The 17523-nt window shown below is 36.4% G+C and overlaps 1 protein-coding gene across 3 annotated transcripts in view; it reads right to left on the minus strand.

The window, feature by feature from the left end:
• PCMTD1 (protein-L-isoaspartate (D-aspartate) O-methyltransferase domain containing 1) overlaps positions 1-17523 on the minus strand; it is a 39436-nt gene that overhangs the window by 8603 nt on the left and 13310 nt on the right. For 2 of the 3 annotated variants that reach the window (XM_038123807.1, XM_038123816.1), the window contains exons 2-3: positions 13375-13801; positions 9281-9383 (exon numbers count right to left, since the gene is read on the minus strand). In XM_038123807.1, the coding sequence (XP_037979735.1) occupies positions 9281-9383; positions 13375-13681 (410 nt within the window). In that variant the 5' untranslated portion in view covers positions 13682-13801. Of the gene's footprint in view, positions 1-5813; positions 5972-9280; positions 9384-13374; positions 13802-17523 lie in introns of those variants that run through there. The other variant, XM_038123826.1, reaches the window with a different exon arrangement.

Here is a 17523-nt window from a genome sequence, read left to right on the forward strand (position 1 = left end):
AAAAGTTCATAAACTTCATCTGGCAGTATTAAAGTCCAATGCATCTCAAACAGCATACAGAAAGAATGAATTTTTCTAGCAACTTCAAATACATGTAGCCATTTTATGAACTTTATGGCTGACTATCAGGGGAAAGTAATTTTTCTTTTTGCTTGGCTGGCATTAGCAAATCCCAGTACAGTACCGGACAACATTCAAATCAATATTTTTTCAGTTACAGTGAAGTTGGCAGCTTTCACTGCTTAGGGATGAAGCCTGTAAGGCTTGGCTGACTTTCTGATCTAGAGCGCTGCCATTAACAAATCTGGAAATCGAAATTTTTGCTGGAAGTGTATTTTTCTCTCCAAGTTGGGATGCTTGATCTTGAAAATACTCCAATGCTTCTTTCTTTGCTTCTAGTCCAGACCGACCTCAGAATCTTTTTACAACTACTGCATGGTAATCTCTCATGCACTTCTTGTGGTCAACAGTGTATATTTTCTCTTCCAAACCCAGAGGGAGGGAAAAAAAAAAAAAAGGCTACAAACAACACTGGTCAATTGAAGACAAAAAAGGGAGATGGAAGTGGAGTAGGATAAATTGCCTTGTTGCACAAACTGAGAAGGTGAAGCTAGACTGGCCAGAACCATGGCTGAAATAATTCCAGATTAACACAGAAAGATCTAGAATACATTAGACAAGGCAGAAAATGAAATTCAAGACACTGCTCAATCTGCTGAAGAAGCAAATCTCATTCTGTAAGCACTTGGGCTATCATGTTCCTTCCTACATTTTCTACATTCCACGTACAGGTCAAACATGCTATAGTTTTCATTTCAGATTGCCTACACTTTAAATCAAGTACTAACATATCATTTTAATTTGAAAGTTTGAGCAAAGTACTTTTGTGGGCTTAAAAACTAGAAGAGGAAGGGGGAGGGGGCAGGGAGATAATGAATATGGTACTTTTCCAAAAGGCAATTTTAAATCTTGACACAGTCCTTGGTTAGTTATAGAAAAATGAAGATGGCCTCCCTGCCTGCCTGCCCACTCCACAACTTTCACAATTTCTTACCTTCTTAGAATGCTCCTTTAAAACCTACCAAATTTGTTACCAGATAGTCCTGTTTCCTCTACTAGAAACCACCCTAAAAGCTCATGAATACACTGGTCACACCCTCTTAAAACAAGGAGGAACACCAAACTATCCAAGACACAAGAAAAAAAACAAGACACAAGAAAACCCCTTGAAACATTCCCCAGACACAAAATACTCTATACATGAGCTGAGGAAAAAATCCACAATAGTCTTTACTAATACAGTAAAAGCTGAAAATAATTTGTCATTTAGCTCTGCAGCATGCAATCAGAAGGGCACGAAGTCCAAACAAAGACACAGAAGCAAATTAATATGCTTCTAAGAGTAAAATAGGTTAATAAGCAATAGAGACCAAGTCTTCCTATAGGAACTTCAGATTGTCTGGACTGTGCTTCCTCCACACTTTTAGCAGAGTTTTGTGAAGACACAAAGCTCGTTATCGCAACAGCTGCTCATTTGTTATTCCATTTACTTCAAAAAATACCTTCCTTCTCCACATAGTTTTTCAGTTAGTTTCAACCCAGTCTGTCAACAGGTGGTTTTCCTGACAGACTCATTTCTTGCAGCAAAACTAAACATTTCATTGACTAGGTAATACACAATTTCTGAAGACAGCTCTTTAATCCATGTCAGATATAAAATGAGATCTAATCAGCTCACCTGGCTGTGCAATGCTCACCCCAACCTGGCCTGAATTGGTGTGCTAGCTGCTGGTCTGCTGCTAGTTCACAAACTGCCACATGTAATTCCCTGTTACCCAGAAAGGAAAAAGTAGGTGGTAGAAGAAATGGGAGGAAAAGGTGATAAACTGTCTCTGGTAACAGCAACATGCCTGTTTAAAAGCCAATCCCTCTTCATTTGTGCTTCTCATGATATTCAGAAATAGCTGCTTCATATGTTAGGGTATGAACAGTGACTCATACCAGATATACCAAAAATACAAGAAAAGCATACTGCTTTCCTGCTTAGTAGAACACCACGGACTTTTCATGGACTAGTTGAGTTGTAGAACAGTGAAACTTGCTCCTCCACACTCCCATGAAACACAGAACTCACTAGTGATGCAGCAAGACTCTTTCCCAGATCCCTGAATCTTAAGATGATTTTGATTATACACAAACCTCTGAATCAGAAAGAGCTGATAAAGATATGTACCATTTTCTTATATTTATCCAATCCAGTAATGAGAGATGACAGAACACAGACTGAAGTATAATTCTGAAAATTCTTTCTGCTAACTTGCCTATGTAATTTTTTAAAAAAGTAAAGTTTAGATTGGTTTTACTCAGGTATATGAGACCCCATCAACTGATCAGGAAATGATTTAAAACTTAAATACAAACCTTCTACAAATACAAGGAAGTATTTGGTATTTAGAATACCTACCAGGAGCATCACAAGCATGTTAGTCTTACAGTGGGAAAGTCGTATCAATCATATTACAGGAAGTTCCATTTTAAAACAATCAAACCCCAGTTCTTTTAGTACTAATTTTCGCTACATCCACAAAGTTTCTTTTATTCCTTTTGCATCTGGGGTATCAAAACAGACCAGGTATTACACTTCATTCATTTTTACATGGACCTATCTTTTATTAATATTGATGAAAATAAAATCATTTATTGCTTTAACATGCAGTATTGACAAACATGTACTATAACTATCAAGAAAAGCTAGTATTTCACTTAAAAATTTTGTTTATTTCCAAGCTGAAATGCAACTAAAAATTGCCAAATGTTCCTTAATGTTTGTTCACTTCTACCATGTGACCAGGGTAGCTTTACAGAGATTATACTGGTAACATGAAAAAACCTATTTCACACACCAGACAACAAAAAGAAGGGAAAAAAGTGCTGGAACTATCTGGAAAAGTTTAGTCACTTCAAGTTCTTCAGCTGAATCTGCTATCTTGGTTGCAAGAGAACCAACAGTTAAGAACACAGAAATTAAGACTCCCCATTACTCATAACATGGCAACAGAAAATCTCTGTTTAAACAAATACTTGCCACAGAATAAATTTAAGCACACATATATGACATGCAGCAATGGCCCAAGATAACCAGGCAGTTTCAAGCATGTAAGACTTTTGCATGGAATGGGCATTTCAAGTTCAAGGCAAAGGAACTTTTCTTCCAGCTACATTAAGAAAAAAAAATAAAAACCTGCAGAATTTAAAGTGAGTTTTTGTCTTTGCTGCAGAAACTTAAGAAAATTATCAAGTAATAGATTGTAACTGTCCATGTTTTTAAGTTAGATTCCCTATAGTTAGCAACACAGCAAAGTACTACTGTAATAAAATAAACAACCATTTAAAACATTTACAGCAAAGATCTAAGGTTAAGTTTGTTGCTCTTGTATCCATATCCACCAATCCAGTATATGTGTCATAGCAAAATACTAAATAATGAAGCTGGAGAGTGTAACACTAACCTACCATAGTAGCTGGGATTTTTTACAAGGGGATTCACTGGGGTTGGTCCTAATATGACACCCACCCATGAACCCCACCTTTAATTACGTCCAGCTCTAAAAATATACAGGACACTTCTTGGGCTAAGCTCTTCGACCTATACAACCTCCATGAATGTAGGATGCTATGCTGGTGTCTTGTGAAGATGAAACTAAGTGCAAGGAGATATGAATTGTCTCCTTTTTTGTTGTTTTAAGTGGTAAACATACTTGATTTTTTTAAAAAAAGAACAAGGTCAGTAACATTGGAGAAAAATATCAAGTAATTTGAAGGAAAAAAATCGTGTTGGCATCCACAGATTTGTTTCTGAAGGAAACAGTAAAATATATTACGAGATTTAAAAAAGCAATATAGAGGAACCACTTAAAACTATTTTTGCTATGATAAGAATTATTTAGTCCTTAAAACCAGCACCACTCCAGCTACATTTCACACTTCTCAACTACTACATTCACATCAAAATATCATCTGACAGTACACTTCTGCCTATCCCCATAATTACTAACTACACTCACATCTCTCAGATCACTGTTCACAGCCTTTATAGAAAGACAATCCATGTCAGCATGAATTTAGTATGCTTTTTTCCCCCCATCCACACACATTTCCTTTAGTTGGTCAACTCAAAGCTCCAAAAAGCCTGAATTCACATTCAGTACCATCAATCTACTTTAAGTAATTCCCTTCCAATGCAAAATTTATTTAAATTTATTTAAATTTAGGACATAAAGGACTACCATTCAACTTTAATAATGTATAAGAAAAGGTTGGCAAATTGTTAACATTTGTCATGTGAACTACCGTGACACTACATGAGAAGAAAGAATTTCACACAAGTCTTTGTGGGGAAAAAAACCCCAAACCAACGTATCTTAATAAATATTTCAAAACAGAATGGTAAATCCAGCATAAGAACTCATGGAATTAGCTTTCTATCAAACTACCCTTAAACCAAACAAATTAACGACCAGACATTAAAATGAATCTGCAAAATGAGTAGAGTCTGCAAATACGTGATAAAACATTAAACAATTTTCCTTATTGTGATGAGGAAGTAACACTTACTTTTATCCCATATACTAATGCACTTTTGCCCTAGTTCCAATATACTGCTGACCATACTTTCCAAAAATGGAAAGTGTGGAAAGAAGGAAACAAAATCTCCATCAGTTCTAGCACATTTGTTGGTGAAGAAAAGCAAACCCAAAAACTGATGTATAAAGCTAGGGCATTTGCAAAATGAGTTCCCATGCTGACTTAAAGACAAAGACGGAAAAGCTACACATCATTTAACCTAGAAAGGTGTGGCCTCTTTGTGCAGTTCCATTAAGAATACAATCTCAGAGCTTCCTTTATATCAAACAAGAATTTCCTAAATCAGTAATCTTACTCCAAGCATTCCTAGAACCTAATGTTTAAACACTGATGTATTCACTGAAAGAAACTTTGAAGAAGATTTCAGATCCGCTTTCATAGGAGCTATATACAAATTATTGTCATCACTTGTTTTAATGCAAGAAAAATTTTAATTACTATCAAAATTTGTAGACATAAGAGATTTCCAAGGGCAGTGTCCACTATGGGATTTTTTTAAAAGGTATTTCAGTTGTTGTTCTCAGGACAAGAATATCAATTTTTGTTATTATTAAATATTTGGAAAATGTAGGTATAGATCCTTCCCAGGTAAGTGTAGATTCAATTGTCTTTGGAGCCTTCTGGTTTACAAGGTAAAGAACAATAAGTAGTATTTCCCTCATACCTCTAAATAAATAAAATGACCATGTTTCAAGCCCCCTATTTTCCTTCCCTTTTTGTTTAACATAACCTCTGCCATCAAAGAATCCTACTGCCTGTGTTGCTCTGATTAGATTAAATCTCAAAAAGAATTCACTCACCACTGAAAAAGCATTATTTACACTATGTGAAATTAAGTTATCAGTAAGATTTAAACTGAGAAAGTCATCAGTAAGTTTTTGAGACAGTTTGTTTTTTCCTGCTTAGATTTTTACTGCAATCACTAGCCAGCTGACCAGCACGAAGCAGCTCTGTTTTTCTTTGTGTGTACACCAGGGAATCACCTTCAAGTCTAATTTAAAAAGTGAGCTTTTAGAGTCCTACCAGTAGTCTTATACTTCAATGAAAAAAAAAAACCATTCCACTGGAAGATGTTCTTTAATGCCAACACAATCTACTACAGGACTTCAGGAAGAAGTTTCACCAATAACAGTTATCCCAGAATTAGTACTAGGGTTCTTGTCACTTACCATTGAAGTGGATTCTTTTGATCTTGAGAAGGGTTGGTGATTTTCTTTCACAGCAGGGACTTCACCAGCTTACCCAGGTTTGGGTTTTGATAGGGTGCTAGAAGATGGGCAACCTAGCCTTGCCCTGTGGCTCTCTCTCCAAGCTGGATATTCTAGGTCTAGAAGTCGAATGGGAGCAGAAAAGACAACACATTCCCCTTCAATAAACAGGTGAAGCGGGGCCTGGTACTTGAACATATGTGTTTTAGATAGAGCCTTCTTAAGGAATGGTTATTTTCCCCTTAATTGGCATGCATTCTCTGAAGGTTTCAAGAATGAAAGAGAGCCTTACATATGTTTCAGACTCAAAGAATTTTCTTTAGTCTATATCTAAAATCTTTGTACCTCAACCATCATGACACTTTCAGATGTTTTCAAGAAAGAACTTCTCCTTTGCTTTTACTGGCAAACATACATCATCAAGTAAATCAAGGCACCATTTTATCTTTCAGAATGCACAACTCCATCTCCATTTAGAGGAAAACTGTTTTTATAGATTGGTGGGATATGGATACAAATACAAGTAATTACTGAAATTATTTGAAACAGGTATCTGAGAACTCTTCTGATGAATAGTTCCAGAGGCCAAAACTGAGATAAGACCAGCTATCAGAGACAGACAGCCCTCCCTTTAGGCTGACTCTCAAATCCTTCTGGACACGCTAATTTTATATACTGTCGGGTTTCTGGTGAAGTACCTTACCTGAATCCTAGAAAAGTAAACTTCTTATTGTACTTCAACAACCTTATTAACAGGAATCAAAAAAGCAAGTTAAACTGTATCACACAGCACTGGAACATTCCCCCATACAAATGGCATAAAAGAAATATTCCATCTTGTTTTATTAGGCAAGAACCCACCTAAGTCATCATGACCCAGCTCCACACAGAAGTCAGATGCAAAACCCACTGCCTATTACTCCAAGCAAAGGAACAAAGTTACAAAGTGTTTATTTATGATCCAAGCTGAAGCTCTCCAAGTACCTACAGATAAGTTTAAAGTCGTGGTTTGTGTTTCAAAAGCAGAATGCTTAGAACATTCAAATCAGACTGCAGAACTCCATACACTAAAGCAAGAATGCAGGGAAGTGGCAAAACAAAGCTTTACTGGAGTTCCCATTTGTGTAACTCCATAATTGCCAGTAACACACGTCATAGTCTCTACACTCTTTATGTTCCCTGGGTACCCTGTTGGAGGCTGCTGGTCAAGTGAAAGTTATTTTTCACACACACATTCACTGAGACAACTAACTTCATTCATACCAGTCTGCCATGTAATCTATTTTCAGTGATGATTCGTGCTTGGAATACACCAGTGTTCAGCAGCAGACAGATACCACACACCTCCTTCCCTGGGTGGTCTTTCAGCCAAATACTAAACTGATCAAAGTAGTAGTTAAGTTCAGATGGTGCAGTACCATAACTCTGGGTAAAAATCTTTCACTTATAAATGAAGATGCAGGAAAAAGTTACTGGAACAAGAAGCAAAACCAGACTTACTGAGTCAGAGAACGTTACTTTGAGAGTCAGCTTAAAATTCAGGATATAATATTAATACTTACAGTAAAAACGAATACAAAAGAACTCTACTACAGAAAAAAAACCCCATACATCATCTTCATTAACTACATTAAAATACAGAATATTTACAAAGAAAGCAATCAGCCAGAATAAGCTATGCAGACAACTTGGGAATTACCCCCAAAACACAAAATCCAACCAGGCAACCATTATTGTATCAGCTGAACTGCAGCTATTACAGGCAGATTTCTATCAAAAAGCACTTTCACAGAAGTATAATTTTTGTTATGTTGGTGAGGAGAGTCATATTTCTTTGGAACACATACAACACTGACACTTACTTACATCATGCTTAACAGTTTTGTTTTGCTTGTCTCAAGTTCTTGCACATTTTGAAGTGTAACCAACCCCCCACTGTTCTGCTATTCATTTACTAAACTATCCAATTCAAATTTTGTTTCAATAATGACAAAACTTCATTGCTACCCCAATTTCCTTTAATTTCTGTACATAAACCTATCACCTGATTGGTAAGACATTCCAATCGAAACCAGCTTTTGTATGTCTTGTACAGACACCTACAGTAATGCACAAGGTATGTGCCAGGATTCACTAGCTAGCAGGTACATCTAACTTAACAGAGCCATTAATGCAGTATTAGTAGTGATCACAAATTAACATATTTCACACATTTTAAGACACAAACTGCATCATAAAGCTGTTCACTGAATCAATTTTTATTTGTTCTAGCTTGTGTTATAGATTAACCTCAGCCAACATAAATGCTTGTATTAAAATTAAGACAATAATAATGAAAGATATGCATGATCTCCTACATGATTTTATTTCTTTTACTGGGCTAACACAGTACTAAAATAATGTAGACAGTATCAGAATTACAAAATTTACTTCAGATACAGGTAACACTAGGATGATACTCTTCTGTAACTTAGGAGCATGAAGAGAAAGGCTTGTGGTCAGACATGAGCTCCTGAAGTTTGGGGTATGGGAAAAAGTGGATTGAGCTCCAGCCAACATAATCAAGAATGTGGCAGTCATAAAGCATATTACACAGGCAAAAGGATAGCAAAAATTTTCTTTGCTGCCCACAGGGGAAGAAAATAGGTGCAGAATGTGCAATTTTTAGGTTACTCCTATAATTCAAAAGATTTTCAGCATTTCCAGAAGTTACCTTATAATCACTGTTGGAGAATGTATTGCCTGCAAGGAAAGAAGTCTTTACGAAGAACAGCCCTAGCCAGAACCTTGCTTTCCCTTCAACAGAGGCAGAGACTCCCAATATTCTTACAGGCCAACTTAAAATAATAAAAAATTGTTGATTAGGTTCAAAGCCCTGGAACCCAGAGTTATACCCTGAAGTAAAAATGAGTAGGGCTATGAGCATAGATGAATACTCTGAAGTCCATCTCTTCAGGAAGTAAACATGAAGGCAATTAGAAAAAATTACTCATGTCCTGATCAATAGGGGTAGATTAGAAAGAAAGTTAATACTGTACAGAGAGATGATGTAAAACTACATAAAAACTGATTTAATCGATAAAAACTGCTCTATACATGCAAAGACACCCACATACCATGTTACTCTCCTAAATGCAAATATGCATGTACATGCACATACGCACACGTATCCATGTTTGCATACACATCGCCAAAATGCAGGGAAATCCACTTTGCTAAGCACTGCACAGCAGAAATACTCCCATACTTCCAAAGAGTGCTTTCTTAAGCCGCAACTTACCTCGTGGAGTAGAGCCACAAACTGGAAGTTTTAGGTTTTGATTGTGTCATGCCATTCTTCTCCCCTCCCTAAGCTCATAAGCAATGGCATGCTGAGTTTAAAACCAAAAATGTTATTGCAAAGCAAGCTTGACAAATTAGATACTTACTTATCAAAGCTATCACTGTATTTTATGAAGCTCTCCAACTTTTCCTTGGCATATTCCACAACATCTGAATGAAGCTCTATTCCATGATTTATCCCAAAAGGTCCTGTAAATAAAAACAGCATGGTGTGTTTTTGTGATGTTTCTTTTCTAAGCACAGCAAAACTGCATGGAAAAGCACTATAGTGTAAAAACATCAAAACCACATAAACCAGAAATCTCCAAACACTGCTAGACAAAGTTATTTTTTGCATCTGCATTACTGGTGCTTAAAGAGGAAGGTAAAAGGCCAAAGGTTCGATAAAACAACAGGGACAGAACTACAACAAAACAATTACAGAACAAATTTTCTTTGTAAGCATGCAGAAAGTAAGTTGACTACACTGAAGTCAGTCTGAGCAAATTCTTTTTCAAAACATTATTTACTTGGAATACAACAAATAAAAATTACAATTTAGTCTGTGTTTTGATATTGAGATTTTCAAGCTTTCTTATGGCAAACTTTTCATCCTCTGACAATTTAGAGATTGGGTATTATATCCCTTAGCCACATATGCTCCTCTGTTTTGCAGACTGCAAAATCAGAAATTTGTTCCTAATTTAATATCATAATTAATTTCCACCAAGAACAGCAAAATTACCCACACATTATGTCCACTCATCACAATCCCATCACAACTGCACTGCCTTCCTGTGATCAAATCCAAGTACAATTCCAAGTCAAACTGTGTGCCTGAAGTTAATGCTATTATTTCAGGAACAAGAAGAAATCATGAGACAGTATTATGAGGATTAACCACATCAGGAAGGAATCTGAATCAGACAGTCACATTTGCTGTAAGGATTCTAAATTTAACATGCACTCATAGCCCAGGGTCTTTAGTCATTGGAGCATAGAATTGGAAAAGGGAAAGGGAAGGGAAAGAGGGAAAGTAAACATCAATAAGATTAGACAAAACCTATATTTATATCCTCTACAGCATTCTAAATCTTTCCTAGATATTTAGCTCCATGATGTTACTCCAGTGAAATAGAATTCAATTTGTCTTTTCTAGGACACAGATTAACAAAACAGACCTAGGGTTAGTAATAGAGATTTTGTTTTACTGCAACAAAAATATAGCACATATACCATTAACCTGATCAATAATTGCAACTCAACATAGTTTAGAACATTTTCTGCTGGGTGAAATAAAAGCAATCCACTAGGTTACCACTGGCAGAGCTTTTAAGTCCCCATTGATTGCAGGCAAGAGTTAGCTATCATCCAAGGGATGTTCTTAGAAGTTGTGAAAACATTTACCTTCTGCTGACATTCATTTTTACTGTAAATTCATGTTATTATTGGTCGCTTTAAAAAACCATTGGCATAGGCAACCCCTTTCTAGCTGTTCAATATTCTCTTGTACCATAATAGACTATGATGTTTCTAACAGCTCTACAGCATACAGGTAAGTTTTCCTTACCTAAAAATTAATCACAATTTCCTTAACCTCATTATTTAAGGTACATTAAAAATGCATAAACATCATCTGTCCAAAAATTCACATGTACATTCCTTTAAGTACGTAATTTTGAAAGCAACTGAAACATCTTGCAAGTGTCAGTTGCTCTAACAACCTGAAATGAAAACTATGAATGCAAAACACTATGACGCCATCATACACCACAGCATCTGTAATCTAAATGGAAAGATGAGAAATGTGCTCTCTTTTCTCACTGGGTAAGTCACAGCTGGACATGTAAGCAGAGTCAGCTACTCTAAAAATGTGAAACCAGTGTCTCCACTACTCTCTGAAATCAACAGGCCTCTTTCATTGTAATGAGATAGCAATTCCACCTCCTAGTCTGAGCCTCGTTTACATTTTAACAGTTTCAGCAACAGTTAATTTACTCTCTGTGGATTGGTGCACAGTCTTTTTAGTATGTTGCTATACTTAGAAGTGATCACCAGTTTCAGATTATTTGATAATTTAACCTAGTCATTTTAACATTGCCAATGTGGCAAAACATTACTCACTATATTGTCAAATGGAAAGATACCCAACTACTGTCAAAAACCACATGGTTCTGCTCCTCACTGCAGTGTACGCTGAAATCGGTTTGAAAAAAAAAAAGTGAGTTTTTAAAAATTAATATGGTTTATTTGTCAGAAAACAACATCTGTTTATTTTTCTTTGTTAAAGCAACTGTTCCCTGGTTTAAAACAAACACCTAAGTATAATTATTATACATAACTAGTTTTATCAGAAGGAGTATAGTAAGAAAGAAAAGACACATAAATTGCATTTATACCTTCTATGCCTCAGCCTAGAACTCAAAACACATTACAAACACTAAGACTTTGGTGACAGGATACAGCACTCCAAAACATGGAAAGTCTACTTCTCTAAGTAGCTGGGCAGTTGCTGCTCCAGGCTGCTCATGCCCTGCTAGGGACCATCAGTACCTGAGCTGCCTTTTTGGGAACATCTGCAAGGTAATTGTGCTCCTCAGGGGCCGTCAGCCAACCTCACCCACTGTAGAAGACAAGTCTTTTCCTGTTTAATTCTCTCAACTCTGCATATACTATTCTGAAGGATAGGAATTCTGCTTAACACAGAGAGGCCAAAACCAGGAGTGTTCAACAGCCAGTCAAAATTGGTTATGTACAGAGACACAAATGCAGAATACAGAATCAAGTGCAATAAACATATGTCTTTTTTTAACATATTCGTTAAGAAAGAATAATGAAGTAACAAAGCTTTCCACAAGACAGAAATAAACAAGTACCATTAGTCACTACCCTGAAAAAACATTTTAGAGAAAACAATGCTGCAATATTTACTAATATTACTAAGTGCTTTAATACTGCACTTAAAATATTATAATCGAATTTAAAATATCTACTCTCAATTAGAAACACTCTAAGAGAGCAGATAGCTTTACCTTATTTTTACCTGTGAATGACCATAATTCCTGTTTCCACAAACCAGTTTTTATTTATTAGCGTTAATAACTCTTTTATTTATTAGTATTAATTAGAACAAAAGATACTGCGGACACCAACAAATGATGTTTGTTATGCACTATTAGCCATAATTTCTTCCTTTCAATAAATAACTGATGACAGAAAGTAACTAAGTTAATTGAAAATTAACAAACCAACACTTGACATCTTAGTTTTGTATATAAATTAATGTAAGCTAAATCTGTATATCAGCTGTCAGCAAGATTTCTGCAACCAAGGAAAAACTGCATGCAGTATGGTCCAGAAAACTGTACCTACGAAAAATACATGTCAAAATAACTACTGCTGTTTTATGTATTAAAACAATTTGTAAAAAAAATAGTCATTGGTGCATGTGCTCTGTAATCTAAATGCTGGGCATGGGGAGATTTAATGCATTTTTAGCTCTAGGTTTTGAAATTTAATTTAGGCAACAATAACTAGTTCCATCTTTTTTCATATAGGAAGTATTTGAAAACAAGATAAAGTATTTGAAAACAAGAAAAAACACAGTGCTAGAGTGTTAAAATTCTTTTGAAAACCTACACACCTGATTAAAAAGTCTCATGAGTCTACATCCCAAAATTTTATCACTAAAAAACTGATTAAATGTACTTAATCAGTTTGCATACTGACACAGATTTATTTTTCAGTTAAGTTTCTTCATGAGAAATAAATTAGCCTTTACAATTTAGATTTTCCCTTCCATAAACTGAAAATCAGAACAGTAACCTACAGTAAAGGCACAAAGAGATTGCAAATGCAGATAAAAATTTTAGTCTTCAAAAATTTTTCCACTCTATCTTTCCCTTTTTAACAAAACTAAGGACTGTTTCCTTTCAGATGAGAATTTTAGACTACAGAATGCAGGAAGAATTGCCTCTTCCAAAACACCCAAGAAATGTCACCAAATTAGAGCACCAGTGAACTGCTTGTAGATAACATACAATATTTTGACAATACATCTCAAAGAGCCAGCCTTATGTATGGTACTGTCATCGTTAAAGAAGTAAAAGTAAGGTTTTACAGGGCTTGCATAATCTTCTAAAATATTCAAACCCACTATATTTGAATAAAAATACTCAGGTTACCTAATAATAATAATTACCTAATATTAATCCCACCATTGTACTCAAGTATCCGGTTCCACTACCCAGATTTAGAAAAGACAATCCAGGCTGAAGTTTCAGTGCTTCCATGACTTCAGAATAAATGCAAGGGGCTGACAAGTGTATATTTCCATGCTTCCAGGCCAAGTCTTTATAAGCATTGTCCCTGTACCCTTCCAGGTAATAATCACCACGATCAATCGCTCTGAAGGCTTGCTCCACACTCTCGGTACGAATGTACTGGGCTTCTTTCAAGTTATCAATTAAGTCATCATTGTCTTCTCCAGCACTCACAGCTCCTCCCATGCTGAACTTCTGTGGCAATTCAATTAGTTTGCAAAATACATTAGGAGGAGAGTTTTCCTAAATGTATACTTTTATAATGGAGTCTCAGCTGTTTTTTCAGAAGGGCATCACAAGTGAATCCTGCAAAACAAAGACATTAACAACTATTAGCAGGTAATTAAATATTTTTAGTACTGGACAACTTTATGAAGCAGAACTAAGAGGCAGGACAGCTACTACTCAATCAAAATTCTGCCCCTCAGATTTTTAAGTCAGAACTGAGAAACATGGGCTTAATACGTCAGCACGGGCTGTCTACATTATGTAAACCCTTACACTCCGTTGCCTGCTAGACACTGCAAACCTACAGTGCTAAGAACCCTTCACCCATGTTAGACATTTGAGGGAGCACCTAGAGGACAGCAACTGCCTTTGGGTGAGCTCTAGTCCCATCCCGAGAGCTAAGTATCCAACAGCAGCTGGAGCACGTACCAACTTAGCTAATTTTGAAAGGAACTTTGTTTCCATGTGCTAAGATCACCTTATGGGGGAAGCAAAGCCCAGTGAGGGATGATGTCCCAGAGATGCTTTTCAGATGTTCACTTTTGAGCTGAAACAGAATACTAGTGCAGATACAATGGCACGTTGCTCTCTTCTGGAATCAAAACAGGAAAGCCCTCCGAGTATCTCAGCCCCTCCTAATGCCTGCCATATTCACTAGAGGAATAAAAAACTTCCTAAGTACCTAGAAATTTTTAACAGCTTGCCAGCTCATAAGTGTAATTCTACAAAGCACACTATAGTAAGTCATATTCACTTCAAAATAATTCCTTCAGATCTGTATTTTATCTGCAATTATTTCACTATGAACTACTAAACTCAAAATCCAGATATTAACATTTTTAATGTTGCATGAATTACAAGTAAAATAGCAACAGAAGATTAGGAGACAGGAGAATAGGAAGTTTAATACATCACTTCTAGGTGAATAGAGTACACAGTGAGTATCAGAATAATGTTGATATCACGCTGAAGTTTTAGCTGTTGTTGAGTAGTGTTTACCCTAAGCCAAGGAAATTCTTTTCCGTTTCCTACACTCTGCAGTGCACAAGCACACAAAAAGCCAGCAGGGGGCACGGTTAGGACAGGTGAGGAGAACTGGCCGAAGGGATATTCCCTACCATAAGGTGCATGACCAGTATATAAACTGGGGGGAGTTCACTGGGGTGGAGGTGAAATGTTCCGGCTATTAAAGCTCTGGCCAATCAGAGGTGAAATGATGACTGTTCACCATTCAGCTGTGTGCTTCCCTCTGAAGCAAAACTAATTCCCACTGACATTCTGGAATGGAAAGAGGTAATTATCCAGCAAAAAAACCCTTTGATTAAAGTAGAAAAAAAAAAAGTCAGAATACCTAGTGGTCCACAGCAGAATAAGTAGGACTGTGTATGTTCAACTGCACAGGAATCTTTCTTTCTACTTGTGAAAAACCTACAGGACGACTTAAAAAATGTGAAACCTGTGAGATTTTTTTAACTGTAGTTTATAAAAATATTCCAGCCCTATTTGTTTATCTGCACTTGGACCACACCTGAAGGTTCAATGAATCAAACGATGATACTTCAGTTAAATAATCTACAGAGACTAAAGCAATAGTTTTTGCCATCCTCTTTCATACTAAAACGTTCATTGTTATTTTGAGATATGTTTGGAAATAATGTAACTAAAACCACGAAGATAAGAACTGCCTTTTTTAAAGGCTAAATTCAGCTGCTACGTTTGAGAAATGGGAATGCCGCTTTCAGCTCTTTCTGCGGGGTGCATCCACCACCTCACACCAGCAGATGGAGAACTCGGCTAGCCATCAGCACTGCGCCAGCAAACGTGCCGAGCCCGCGGATGAGAAAACCAAAGCTTTAGCGTTTCCATCAACAAGTGTCTTCACTGCTTTCACATACCATTTAGATCCTGTAAATAAAATTTTTCTATTTTTCAGTACTCATGACACAACAGACTTTTTTTAGGTATTTGGTAATTTTGTATTCTTGGCATTATATGATGGCTCAACTTATTGCAGTATCACAAGACTTTCTACTGATGACACCCACCAAGTGCCTCAGCTTCAATAATGGCTATAACACAAAATCCCAAAGCAAAGCACAGAAAAAGTGTGGTCGACAGTGTGACATTGAGGGAATTAGGGAAGAAGAGAAATAGAGTCTCCTCTCAAGAATGAGACACAGCGAAACAGCTATTTGGCAGTGCAGTTGAAGGCTACATATCATTCTGGACACACTGCCCCCATCTGAAGAAGGTGACATTAAGCAGATGACAGTGATGGTGTTTAGGCTGGATACCCAGCTTTTTAGGTATCTTGGTTTGGTTTGCATTCATTAGTCATCTACAGTGCTCTACTCTGCACTCTACAGCTACAGGTAGACAAAAATGCTGCTCGCTCAATGGAAAGTATTTTTGTTCAAAAACAAAACAAATGCCCTAGGAAGTGAAAGAAATAGATCTTTTCAAGAGAAGTGGCTTCTTGTGCTGCAGAGAAATACTTTTTGATAGTTCATTTTCCTCCAATGTTTTTAAAGACAAAAGAAAACATCTAAGAAGCCATTTTAGCACAGCTGGAGAAAAACGGCAAGTAAAATCTTCCTTGTGACAGCTGACCCAGGACCAAGATAAAACCAGCAGAGCATACTATGATAAAACTTTCTACACAGCTGAATGCTCACCAAAAACATCCTCTGAAGCTCCCTGATATTAAAACTGAAACATATGTAGTTCACAAAGAGCACAAGCAGCATTCTGATGCCTATTACACCAAGAGGTACAGCAACTTCACAAGAAAGATGAAGGTTTGTCAAGTTAACAAAATGCAACTATTACTCTTAACCTTAGGAGTCTCTGGAATACACAAGCCAACAGAAATTACAATGTAGGAGTTAAAATTTCAATACAGTCTTGATAAAAAGTTAATTAACTTAGTAAAACCAACTGCAATTAAAACAATCTTCATTTTCCATTCCGTACCACTCATGAATTTATTTTCAGAAGCTGGAACCCTACCTTGAAGTTTCTTATATTCACAATAGAAATTAAATGGAAACACACTTTCCAGTTTCTCTAACAATCCACACAATTGTGTAACATCGCCACCGCCGACCTAACTTGTAACCAATTTCAGTGAAATACATTAAATAATTTATGGGTGGTTTTTTGATGGTTTTCTTTTTTTTTTTAATATTGTCACATTAATTGAAACTTTGAAACTTTGTTTCAAAGAAAACAGAATAACAGAATAATAAATACAATCAGCCATATTTGAAGTCTCCTCCTCACAACTAACACAATTTTCACTAACACATCAGCATGGAGAAAAATGATACTGAATCAGGAATGTGATATATTACTTTAAACTCATACATGGAATAAAACCCTGCTTGGTGAATCCTCCCTCTTTCCTGTAAGAGGGCGAAGAGAGCAGTAAGTAACTGAGCTGCACATTAATATTAGGATTCAGCTGCTCAGTTTCCTAAAAAGGAATATTCTGTGACTGGCAATAGAAGGCTATTAATCATGAATGCACACACGGGCCTGTAATACTTCAATCAAGTTAACACTTTCAGTTTACTAATAACAAAAATCAGCAAAATTGCTCTAAACAGCAGAGATTTAAAGTTCCCCAGGCAACTAATCAAGTATCAGACCTACTCCTTTCTGTTCTGGCTCAATACACTATACCCTTGCAGCAGTTATGAACTCAAGATCATGTTTTGCCTGACCTCATTCCATCCAATGACTCCTACAACCACAGGACTCGACTTTAAGTTTAGCTTCCCTGTTTCTCCCAAGTATAA

Source organism: Motacilla alba, chromosome 2 (assembly GCF_015832195.1).
Source record: "Motacilla alba alba isolate MOTALB_02 chromosome 2, Motacilla_alba_V1.0_pri, whole genome shotgun sequence".
Taxonomy (NCBI): Eukaryota; Metazoa; Chordata; class Aves; order Passeriformes; family Motacillidae; genus Motacilla; species Motacilla alba.